The sequence below is a fragment of the Muntiacus reevesi genome, chromosome 2 (assembly GCF_963930625.1).
Source record: "Muntiacus reevesi chromosome 2, mMunRee1.1, whole genome shotgun sequence".
NCBI classification, from domain to species: domain Eukaryota; kingdom Metazoa; phylum Chordata; class Mammalia; order Artiodactyla; family Cervidae; genus Muntiacus; species Muntiacus reevesi.
In genome coordinates, this window is record NC_089250.1 from 85,598,742 (window position 1) to 85,611,856 (window position 13,115).

Here is a 13,115-nt window from a genome sequence, read left to right on the forward strand (position 1 = left end):
CGCTGAAGATTTGATGCTTTCGAACTGTGGTATTGGAGAAGACTCTTAAGAGTCCCTTCAACTGCAGGGAGATCAACCAGTTAGTCCTAAAGGAAGTCAGTCCTGAATATTCATTGGAAGGACTGATGCTGAAGCTGATGCTCCAATACTTGGGTCACCTGATGCAAAGAGCCAGGTCATTGGAAAAGACCCTGATGCTGGGAAAGATTGAAGGCAGAAAGAGAAGGGGATAACAGAGGACAAGATGACTGGATGGCATCACCGACTCAATGGACATGAGTTTGAGCAAACTCTGGGAGATGGTGAAGGACAGGGAAGCCTGGCAAGCTGCAGTCCATGGGGTCGCAAAGAGTCGGGCACCACTGAGCAACTGAACAACAATAATTTTTATTAAAATTTAAGTAAAATATGTTACTTATGGATCAATGTTCTGTAAATGTTATAAAGGTTACTAGGTAGTTGATGTAAATTATATCTTAATTCTCTCAGTAATCCCTCAAAGTAGGTTGGACCTATGATACATACTGGCATTTAGATATTTATGTATATGTATTAATTTCTGGATGAAGCAAACATTGCACGAAAAAGGCAACAAGTATATAGATAGTAATAATAATTTTTTTTTTTTGCAAATTGAATCCTGAAGATTATTGCCCAAATTGTTACTACTAGCAAATGAGCCAAATCTATTTTTAAGTTCATGAATTGAGGTTATAGTATAATAAAATAATCAAGCAGATTATGATATAAAACAAAGACCTCCTGACTTTTCAAGTTAGTTTAATACTAGAACTAGTTTTTTAATTTTACGTAAATATCTAGAGTTATACTTAGCTACACACGTTAAAAGCTGAGATGAGAAACGTCATGTTTCAGCCTGTACCTTTACTCTCTTTGCTCAGCGTCTGCATGGATTCAAACGATGACACGAGAGCTGTGTTACTAGCGCAGGCTGAGTCACAGGGGGGCACTTTCCTCCCGAGCGCGTGGCAGCATTTAGTGCTCACCTACTCACAGCAGCCCCGAGGGAAGAAGAGCACCCATGCCAAGATCTCCACCTGGGTCTCCGGACAGAGGTAGGAGGCACTTTTAGTAAGTACTTAGTAATCTCAGTTACAATTTTAAGTTAATTATTCTGTTACAGCTTCTGAAACAAATTACAAAAAGACTATAGATGAAATTTACTTTATTTTAATAGGAATCTGTCAAGTGAGATATTTTTCTTTTTTATCACTTACATACAAAATTAATTTGCCTTAGAAGTAACCATTGAAGATTAATATTTGGATCTGGGGGACCATGCACAAATCTGAACATTTAGACATTTATGAATTTAGTCCATTAAGCCCATATATTATAAGATAAATCCATAAGGAATTATTTAAATTAAGTGGCTAATGAAGCTAATACCAAAATTAAATCAGTTTCAAAAGAAATTAAAATGACTCGAAAAAAATATAAGCCAGTATATCAGGTGACAGATTAAGATAGAAACCTAGAAATATACCAGGTGATAGGTTTGGTTATAGTACTATTTGACTTTTACAAGCCAGGAGAACTGTGAGTCAAATTAATAAGAAATATCTTGTGCGATATCTTAATGTCAAGTTTAACTCAGAGAGAGTTGTAAGGTATCTTGGATTTGTAAGAGTTGGAAAGTATTTTATTGACTGAAATAGCATGAAAGGGAATACAGAATTGGAAACTAGTATAACACAGGAAAGGACCGAACTGGCTGTAAGGAACATCTAAGCTGAATGATGAGAAAGAAAGATGAATGGGCATGGTGATGCTGCGTGACAGCAGCTTTGAATCCAGGATGAGGCGGCTAGACCTTTGGCAAGGTGCTTTATATACATTATTGTCCAGTTCTCTCTAAAGTTTCTCAGAGTAGATTAGATCATAGAGATAACATATACCCTTAGCACAAATTAACTGATTTTTTCATTCATTTGTTCATCAAATATTTATATAGGAATTGCTGTGTGCTGAGCACATGCAGTATTAGGCCTGGGAGCTTGGTAAACAAGACAGACATGTTCCCTGCCTTTTGGGGGCTCACAGTTCAGTGAAGAAGCAGACAGCAAGGTACACAATTAAACGAGTGTGTATAAATCAAGACAAGTACTGTGAAGATAACAAACGTGTCCCGAGACAGAAAATACCTGGTTTCCTGCTTAAGAGAAGGGCATCAGGGAAGACCTATCTAGAAACAGATTATTTAAGCTGAGACCTGAAGGAAGGAGATGGAGTTTTGCATGAACAAGAGGGAGGAAGAGTGAGCCAGGCAGAGGAAAGGGCCTGTGAGAAAGAAAGGAAGGCTGTGTGCCTGTCAGCACTGCAGTGGAAGCTGCAGGAGTTGACTGCTTACAGTCTTGCAGCCTCAGGAGGGCTGGGAGAAGAGGCTTGTGAACAGCTGTGGGGTAGCCAGTCTGCAGTGTCTGCCATAGGAAACAGTTTATTCATTTAAAAAAATACATGAAAATATGTCATTGAATCTCAGTTTCTATAATCCAAAGAAAATATTTTCTGAGAAGTTCTGTCTTCACAGCTGCCTAAGCCTGAAGGCAGCTGTGGCACATCAGTATATGTTTCCAGAACCTTGAGTTAAATTGGTTGGTACTGGGGATGGGACTGTGAGAGTCTGCTGGACACTCTCCTCATTTCTGGAACTCTTAGCACCTACCAGGCAGTGTAGTAAGCACTCTTCGCAGATGACCTCACTCAGTCCTTCTAGCAGCACACCAAAGTAAGAGATGCCTCTTCCCTTCCACGTGAGGCAGTGGAGACCCAAAATGTTGCAAGTGAGGAGAGTGGCTGAAACTCAGCCTGGACTCTGAGCCTGGATAGAGCCCTGCTTTAAAACCCTCTGCTCTCTTAATGGGCTTCCCAGGTGACTCGGTGGTAAAGAATCTGCCTGCCAATGCAGGGGATGTAGGAGGAAGATCCCCTGGAGGAGGAAATGGCAACCCACTCCAGTATTCTTGCCTGGAGAATCCCATGGACAGAGGAGCCTGGCAGGCTACATACAAGGGGGTCACAAAAAGTTAGACACGACTGACCATCCACAGTCATGCTTTACTAACCCTACAGCCTTTTGGTGAATCAGGCAGGCTGACAGATATAGGAATCATAACCTAATCAATACACATGTCCAGAATGAATGTCTAGATGTTCTCTGTGGCCAGTTCTGGTTATGAGCATAGCGCTCAATTTTTACTCACCCACTTATTTTAACATTACTTTGAATTTACCATTTGGTATAAATTAATGATTTTATCTAGTAATGGAGCATTGAGCAAGTGACCAGGGAGGAATATATTATTCATTTGATTTAAATTTGGCACTATATCACTCTCGGAACTAATAAAATTATTTCTACAAGTAATACATTTCAAGATGTAACGACACTGAAAAAAAATTTGTTAATATTTTCTACTAATTTTTATTTGATGAACAGAACACACATCTGGTAGGAATATGCGGCACGTAGTAGATGGTATGAATTATTTTAGTGTTTGTTGAACTCCTCTTGCATTGATGTTACAGGTTTTCTTTACCCTTAAGAACTGAATTAAGTCGTAGCGCCACTAGGTGGCAGTTCTGTTTCAGTTACAGCCATTCAGTTGGTTCAAGAAAGAGATGCCGGCACAGTAATAGAAGTTATCTCACTATGATGTTGTATGTCAGTGGTACTTCAACAAAAAGCTTAGCTCACATCTTTCCTTTGTTAACAATATTCCTATTTAAATAGTTAAATGTATATATTAAGTATGGAACTTAATACTTAAGGGAAAGTTTTTAAATAAATATACACCAAAATAGAATTTCTCATTATTAGCTTATTCTAAGTGCTTTGTCTTATTCACAAACTTTGTCTTTACAAGCTACCTTCATTATGTTCTAGAATGAGGGAAGAGCTCGGCACTCTGCAATTTAAACAAGAAGATGAAGTTCTCCCATCATGTGTGTCTCTCTAGGAGAAAGCATTAGTTTACCTTTTCCTACTCTGCCTTTTGTGAGGATTCCTATAACCTTTATCCATGAAGAAAAGCAAGAGATAAATCAAAAGCTCTGCAATATTTAGTGCTGAAAACACAGAAAATACAAAAAAGCATTGGCATTTCAGTGCCTTGTCAGAGCAAAACCTGAAGAAGTGATACTTTTCCTGATTAGTTTTTGAAGAGGGCATGAGGTTTTAGGAATTGTGTACTGAGATGGGAGACTTTCTGATAAAATCAGGGGGAGGTGTTAGATTTGTATTTTAAACCAAAAAGGCGAATATGCAGAAGTCAAGTGGCTAAGGAAACTTGCAACAAATGTCTGGTCGTACTTCCCGTGGCCTGGTGTAGGATCACCAGGCATCTCTGCTCCCTTCCTCTCCTTTGGGGGATTGTGGACCGCCAGCACCTTGGACCAAGAGACAAGAGAATCAGTCCTTCTCTCTTGCCCATTACCAATTATCCAATACTGAACCAAGAAACCTGTTCAAGAATTTCATGTTGTTAAACATCCACACTTTAAAAATCCCTGAAGTAATTGATTTAACTTTGTTTTTAATGTAGGAAGCCTGATGTTACTTTGGATTTTATGCTTCCAAGAAAAACAAGCTTGTCATCTGATAGTAATAAAACGTTTTGCATGGTCGGCCATTGTTTATCAGCCCAAGAAGAATGTTTGCAATTGGCTGGAAAATGGGACCTGGGAAATTTACTCCTCTTCAATGGTATATTTTTCCCCTTCAAAGCATTTCCAGATTTTTCCTTCAGTTAGCAAATATTAAACTAAGTTAATTATCCTGGATAAAGTATTTATCCCTATTCCTTCACTTGTACTTAATAAGTACTGTATTTCCTAGATTCCAAGATGTACTCTTTTAACTTATTTATAATCTAAGTGGTTCTTACAATTGATACATATATTTAATGTAAAGACACATATCCTCCCCAACCCCCCTGCTAAAGAGAAGCTTATATTAAATCACTTTATAATCCTGGAAAATGCATTATAACAGGTACAGTAAGACTGGCTGTCTTTTCTTATTTATAATTTTAGTATATTATATAAAAATACCAAATTTTAGGTGAAGAAGAAATACATGATTTTTAAAAATGTATTACTCAACTTGGCACATAATAGCATTTAGACAGTGTTTATTGAATAGATAGATGGATGGATGAAGGAATAATGATACCAGTCCATATGTTGTTTTTAAAAGGAATTCACTGAGATAAAGTTTCCATTTGCAAAATAAAAAAGACAAAACAAAATTTAAAAATCCCCTATTTTTAGTTTAAGGAGCAAATATAAATATTATTACTTTATTTTACCAAGAGTTTTATAGATAACTTTATATATATACATATATATGTATATTAATTCGTCTTACATCCAGAGTTGCTATAGATTACTTGCTCATTACACCCATTTGAAAATTGAGGCTTTATTAATTTTGAGAGATATAGTGAACAACTAAAGAATCTAGCAAAAAAAAAAAACACCTCTGATTTCTTGTTTTTATGAAAAATTCTGGAGTATTTTAAATAAGGAACTTTTTTTTTTTTTTTTTGCTATTCAGGGGCTAAGATTGGCTCACAAGAGGCATTTTATCTATATGCTTGTGGACCCAACCATACGTCCATAATGCCATGTAAATATGGCAAGCCTGTGAATGACTACTCCAAGTACATTAATAAAGAAATTTTGCAATGTGAACACATCAGAGAACTTTTTATGACCAACAAAGATGTGGACATTGGTCTTTTAATTGTAAGTTTTCATTTTATAGGTTTTAACTTTTTAGTAACTGTTATCTATGTTTATTGAATGTGAATTAGCTGTGATTTTATTTTTAGAGTTTTTCTTTGCTGTTTCTCAACATTTTCTTTACTTACAAATGTTTTTCTGTTCAACTAAAATACTTTGACTTCCTCAAAATTTGTTTTGAGGTTTCAAATTTTCATCTGCATTTTCTTGGAACTGTATTTCTATACTGAGTATTAGTTTAGGTTATACCTGTTGTTATCATTCGAGAAAAACTTTTATGATATAATGGAAATATAATGCATGTTAGCCTTAAAAATTGCTTATTACATTTCCTTTCCATACTTGTAAATAAGTGCTAATTTTATTTATATTACTTTTAATTATACGTATTCAGATTTTTAGAATATTTATTCTTTAATATCAATAACTAGGAATTTTGCTTTCAAATTATTGCTAATTCTGCTTATATGAGACTCTTGATTGCATTTTATACATTATTCTAATATATTGTTATACTAATACACAGTTTAGGAGCTTGTGATAGATACTTTTCATCATAGCAGCTGGGAAACTGATCCTTCATAGTCTAAAACATGTAATTCTTGAGTGGTATTAAGTATCTGTGGTAAAATAGATATAGAATTTAGCTAAAGATCTGCTGTTAGACCCACAATCTTCTTCTCCATAAGGAGTATTCTCAAATGGAGGTTGGGGGCATTTTGACTGTCCACTGTTATTGAATGGGGGCCAGAGACTGTAAATGTTCTACAGTGCATGGGTAGTATCCAGTCAGAATCACCCAGAGGACTTGCCAAAACATAGTTTGCTTCAGTAGATCTGAAGTGTGGCCCAAGAATTTGCATTTTTAACAACTTTCGAGGTGATGCTGATGCTGCTGGTTGGGGCCCCACACTGAGTATCTCTGCTTTAGGAAGACCAAGGAGCTCATACAACAGATATTTGTTTAGATATTTTTAGCTCTCTAGTTTTTGGTTAATCCCTTTTTCACACACACACACAAAAAAATACATATTCTTAATCCTTTTATTTTGCCTGAAAAGAATGGAGGTTATATAAGTCATAAAATTCAACAGAAATTATCACAAGTAAAAATTATACAGGTTTTATGTGAAAAATCTTTTTTGAAAGCATATTTTTTTTAAGCCTGACTTTTTTAGCCTGCTATTTTGGGGTTATGAAACATGAGTAAGAAGTCAGACAGACATGGTGCCCTCTTAGCAAGGTGTTGGTATCAGATGGGACTTGTTTCAGATAATCAGGCATTTTGTCAGGTTTTTAATGAAAACTACTATAGATTTATGATTTTGTTTTACCCAGGATAATCATATACAATAGACTATGTCATCAGTTTGGTTGGTATGCATATGTGCCAGATGATGTCTGATGAAACTATACTTGAATCACCGTGGGTTGAAAATGATCGAAGCCCAAAGCCCCCAGCTGCTACACAATTTTTCATAAGCGTGCTCTTCTATAGTGACCTTCATTGAGAGCACCTCACAGTACATTTTGTTTTTAAAGTTTACCGTAATTTTTAAAATAATTGATAGAATATTTGATAGAGAGCTAGAACCTAATCAAAACCGTTTGCTTGGGAGAAATATTCAGTTTGTTAGGTATGCTGATAGTTTGGAGTTTTATTCTAGTGGAAAGAATGCTCTAGTTTATAGAGTCATGTTTAAATGAGTAGGCAGCCCATGAGCAAATTTAATACCAAGATGCATTTGAATAGATTGATCCAGAGTTACCATCTCATAGGATTGTAAGGATTGGTTACTATTTATAAATGCATAAAACAGTTCATAGAACATGAGTATGGTAGGGATTTGTTATTGGTGATAGGTGTAATTTCATGTTTATTCTCAAAAGATCAAAGCTGGAATTTTTCTCAGCCTTCATATGATTTACATGTATTGACCACTCCTAAATGAAATGGATCTTTTTCTTGGTGAAGAGCTGTCTTGCTTCTCATGTCTGTCTTTGTTTTGTGCAGTGACTGTCTTTTTTAAGACAAAGAAAAAGATTTTTTGCTTGTCTTTTCACTTTGAAATAATCCATTTGCTAGTTGGTAATGTACTTTTTAAACTGTTTAGTTATTGAAGGACAATATTTGTGTTTCAGGAAAGTCTTGCAGTTGTATATGCAACTTACTGTCCTGCTCAGTACACCATCTATGAGCCAGTTATTAGACTTAAAGGTCAAATGAAAACCCAACTCTCTCAAAGACCCTTCAGCTCAAAAGAAGTTCACAATATTTTGTTAGAACCTCATCATCTAAAGAATCTCCAGCCCACTGAATGTAAAACCCTTCAAGGCATTCTGCATGAGATTGGTGGAACTGGTATATTTGTCTTTCTCTTTGCTAGGGTAAGAATCACTGATTCTAATTTTATTTAAAGAGAAACTACTTCTTTATTACTGATAACTTTTAGGATTCCTTTTTGATTAACAGTAAAGGTATGTATCAGCTATATTAAACTTTCAAGATTAAAAAAGCACACATTGTTTAGAATGTCATCAAAGTTTCTGCCGTGATAATTTTTTTGTTAAAATTTCTTTTTAATTTATAAAGATTTGGGACTTCCTTGGTGTTCTTGTGGTTGAGACTCCACTCCCAATGCCAAGGGCGTGGGTTCAATCCCTGGTCAGGGAACTAAGAATCCTACATGCCACATGGTGCAGCCAAATAAATTAAATAATTAAATAATCTGTGAGGATGTCAGAGTTTTCTCTTATCCAGAAATGTAATTAAAACCATTACGTATTAAGTGTATAAGATTTAATGTTGCCAATGAGGGAAAAAATTACTATAATAAAAGTAGAGAAGAAATGTATTTCTTAAAATAAGATTTGTGAAACGTTTTTCTCTTGAAACTTCCAGATGGATGGGGAAAAATAAAAGTCAACAAATAAGTACAAAAATAACTTATTTGGGATTGAAGTTTTTTTAAAGAGAAGGCGAGAGTCAAAAAGTTTGACTCACACCACAGATACTGTTTTAGAGAATTATGTTTAATTATCTATTGTGTTTAGTCATCTGTGGGCTGGAACAGTCTCTTTCCTGAGGTGGAGTAGACAGTGGTGTACATGACTGTTTCAAGGACTGCTGAAATCCAAATAGAGGGTTCAAATGGTCTCGCTTCAGTACAAATCATTTCTACTTCCTTGTGGTCCAAATCCTTGTTTAATTAAAGCAACCCTGATCTTTTTTCACTTTCAAATTTTTTGCTTAAAAGTGTGACTTCTGCAGCATTGTCATATGTCTCCCCCTTTTTTTCCCTCTAGTGGGGGCACCTTTGATTACTTTTGTAATAAGAGACATATCAATGTTAGTTGTTATTGTTACTGTGCTTATAAATACTTAGCGTTTGACCTGCCATACTCTAAGCTTTCTTTCTTTTTCTTTTTCCATTTTTAATACCTTTTTTTGCATCTAGTATCTAGTTGAATAGATATTACACTAGTGTTTTAAAATAAAAACTTTTCATTTAACTTCTCATCAACATTTTGTGATCTACTTTTATAGCTTTGTATAATTTCAAAATGTGTATACTTGGTTTTTCCTTCTTCATCAAGTTTACTCAGTTCGGTTCAGTTGCTCAGTTGTGTCCGACTCTTTGCAACCTCATGGACTGCAGCACACCAAACTTCCCTGTCCATCACCAACTCCTGGAGTTTGCTCAAATTCATGTCCATCAAGTCAGTGATGCCATCCAACCATCTCATGCTCTGTCGTCCCCTTCTCCTCCTGCCTTCAATCTTTCCCAGCATCAGGGTCTTTTCCAGTGACTCAGTTCTTCACATCAGGTGGCCAAAGTATTGGAGCTTCAGCATCAGTCCTTCCAATGAATATTCAGGACTGATTTCCTTTAGGATTGACTGATTGGATCTCCTTGTAGTCCAAGGGACTCTCAAGAGCCTTCTCCAGTACCACAGTACGAAAGCATCAATTCTTCGGTGCTCAGCTTTCTTTATGGGTGAACTCTCACATCCATACATGATGACTGAAAAAACGATAGCTTTAACTAGACGGACCTTTATTGGCAAAGAAATGTCTGCTTTTTAACATGCTGTCTAGGTTGATCATAGCTTTTCTTCCAAGGAACAAGCGTCTTAATTTCATAGCTGCAGTCACCATCTGCAGTGATTTTGAAGCCCAAGAAAATAAAGTCTCTCACTGTTTCCATTGTTTCCCCATCTATTTGCCATGAAGTGATGGAACCGGATACTGTGATCTTCATTTTTCAAATGTTGAGTTTTAAGCCAGCTTTTTCATTCTTCTCTTTCACTTTCATCAAGAGGCTCTTTAGTTCCTCTTTGCTTTCTGCCATAAGGGTGGTGTCATCTGCATATCTGAGGTTATTGCTATTTCTCCTGGCAATCTTGATTCCAATGGGTGCTTCATCCAGCCTGGCATTTCGCATGATCTACTCTGCATATAAAATAAATATTAAAGTTAAATAAACAGAGTGACAATTTACAGCCTTGACGTACACCTTTGCCAGTTTTGAACCAGTCCATTGTTCCATGTCAGTTTCTAACTGTTGCTTCTTGACCTGCACACAGATTTCTCAGGAAGCTGGTAAACTGGTCATCTCTTGAAGAATTTTTCAGTTTTTTGTGATCCTCACAAAGGCGTTAGCATAGTCAATAAAACAGAAGTGGATATTTTTTTGGAATTTTCTTGCTTTTTCTATGATCCAGCAGATTATGGCAATTTGATCTCTGGTTTCTCTGCCTTTTCTAAATCCAGCTTGAACATCTGGAAATTCTTGGTTCACATGCTGTTGAAGCTTAGGTTGGAGAATTTTGAACAGTACTTTGCTAGTATGTGAGATGAGTGCAATTGTGTGGTAGTTTGAATGTTCTTTGGCATTGCCTTTCTTTGGGATTGGAATGAAAACTGACTTTCTCCAGTCCTGTGACCACTACTAGGTTTTCCAAATTTGCTGGCATATTGAGTGCAGCACTTTCACAGCATCATCTTTGAGGATTTGAAATAACACAGCTGGAATTCCATCACCTCCACTATCCACTAGCTTTGTTCATAGTGATGCTTCTTCCTATAACCCACTTGACTTCACACTCCAGGATGTCTGGCTCTAGATGAGTGATCACACTGTCATGGTTATCTGGGTCATTAAGATCTTTTTTGTATAGTTCTTCTGTGTATTCTTGACACCTTTTCTTAATATCTTCTGCTTCTGTTAGGTCCCTGCCATTTCTGTCCTTTATTGAGCCCATCTTTGCATGAAATGTTCCCTTGGTATCTCTAATTTTCTTGAAGAGATCTCTAGTCTTTCCCATTCTATTATTTTCCTCTATTTCTCTGCATTGATCACTGAGGAAGGCTTTCTTATCTCTCCTTGTTATTCTTTGGAACTCTGTATTCAGATGGATATAGCTTTCTCTTTCGCCTTTCACTTGTCTTTTTTTCTCAGTTATTTGTAAGGCCTTCTCACACAACCATTTTTTTTGCATTTCTTTTTCTTGGGGGTTTTTTTTTTCCATTCATTAATTTTTTTTTCATTTATTTTTATTAGTTGGGGATGGTTTTGTTCACCACCCTCTGTATAATGTTACGAACCTCCATCCATAGTTCTCAGGCACTCTGTCTATCAGATCTAGTCCCTTAAATCTATTTGGCACTTCCACTGTATAATCAGAAGGGATTTGATTTAGGTCATACCTGAATAGTCTAGTGGTTTTCCCTAGTTTTTTCAGTTTAAGTCTTAATTTTGCAATAGGGAGTTCATGATCTGAGCCACAGTCAACTCCTGGTCTTGATTTTGCTGACTGGATGGAGCTTCTCCATCTTTGACTGCAAAGAATATAATCAATCCGATTTTGGTATTGACCATGTGGTGATGTTCATGTGTAGAGTCATCTCTTGTGTTGTTCAAAGAGGGTGTTTGCTAAGACCAGTGCATTCTCTTGGTGAAACTCTGTTAGCCTTTGTGCTGCTTCATTTTGTACTCCAAGACCAAACTTGCCCATTACTCTAGGTATCTTTTGACTTCCTACTTTTGTATTCCAGCCCCCTACGATGAAAATGATGTCTTGTTTTAGTGTTGGTTCTAGAAGGTCTTGTAGGTCATCATAGAACCTTTGAACTTCAGCTTCTTTGGCATTAGTTGTTGGGTCATAATTTTATTTTGATCACTCTTACACAGTGATGATCCCAGGGGAAATGGTTAATTTTTTATCTCACATACATCTAGGATCTTGTCAAAAAGAATTTTAAACTATGTTTTTACATACAGAAACTCTGTTCAGTATTCTTCCTCCTCTACAAAAGTAAAATTCAGTTTCCTTAAAATCCTTACAGGTATAGCCTGTCTTTTGAGCTTAATCTCCTCCATCTAGCCAGATAGGCAACCTACAGCCTCCTAGATGTACTGTGAATCCAATCTTCATCTGTCTCCTGACTGCATCCCACCCTTGGGCACCTGTTTATCCCTGCTTCCTTGCTTTTGCTCTCTCTCCCAGTGATCTTCTTCACATAGGCTTCCCGTCCTGAGCAGAGTGGAGTCCGAAGTAGTTTTTGTGATCTCATGCATTCACATCATCTCACTCTTCTTTTCCTTTTCAAATCATAATAGGATGTTTGTTTCTTACATACAGTAGTTGCCAGAAAGCATTGGGGGAATTAAAGTACAAGTCACAATCCTTAGTTTTTATTCTTACGTCTTATGTTTTGACCTATCAGCAGGCCCCACTGGAGATAGGTAGTCTGCTTATTTACAGTCTGAGCAGTCTGTCTGTTACTTCATCTTCCACAGCACAGAAAATAGAGCTTGTTTGTTGACTAAGCATCAAAAATATGAGGCATTTTGCTGACACTTCAGATCACCAATAAAATGCTACTGACTTCTAAGGTTATCAGTGTTACTTTAGTTAATTTATAGAATATTTGAGACATAAGAGCTTGGAACTTCTTGGTTTTATTTGTTTGCAATTCTTAAGTAATTACGAACAGTGTCAGCAATAAAAAATAAACTTTCAAATCAAACTGATAGGTTGGTATTACATAATGGAAGATAACCTCACATGTTAAATTTTTAATCTCAACAAATTAGAAAAAATTTATCTACCTTTTTTTTTAGGTTGTGGAACTCAGTAGCTGTGAAGAAACTCAAGCGTTAGCATTGAGAGTTATACTCTCATTAATTAAATACAACCAACAGAGAATACATGAGTTAGAAAACTGTAATGGACTTTCCATGATTCATCAGGTGTTGATCAAACAAAAGTGCGTTGTTGGCTTTCACATTTTGAAGGTATGTTCTCATAAAACTTATTCTCAGGGTTTTGCGTGCAGTGATACT

At 36.3% G+C, this 13,115-nt stretch overlaps 1 protein-coding gene across 1 annotated transcript in view; it reads left to right on the forward strand.

Moving 5' to 3' along the window:
• LYST (lysosomal trafficking regulator) overlaps positions 1-13,115 on the forward strand; it is a 172,847-nt gene that overhangs the window by 67,030 nt on the left and 92,702 nt on the right. The window contains exons 14-18 of the mRNA XM_065922257.1: positions 903-1,076; positions 4,566-4,726; positions 5,579-5,769; positions 7,909-8,154; positions 12,894-13,067. Coding sequence (XP_065778329.1) covers positions 903-1,076; positions 4,566-4,726; positions 5,579-5,769; positions 7,909-8,154; positions 12,894-13,067 — 946 coding nt within the window. The remainder of the gene's footprint in view (positions 1-902; positions 1,077-4,565; positions 4,727-5,578; positions 5,770-7,908; positions 8,155-12,893; positions 13,068-13,115) is intronic.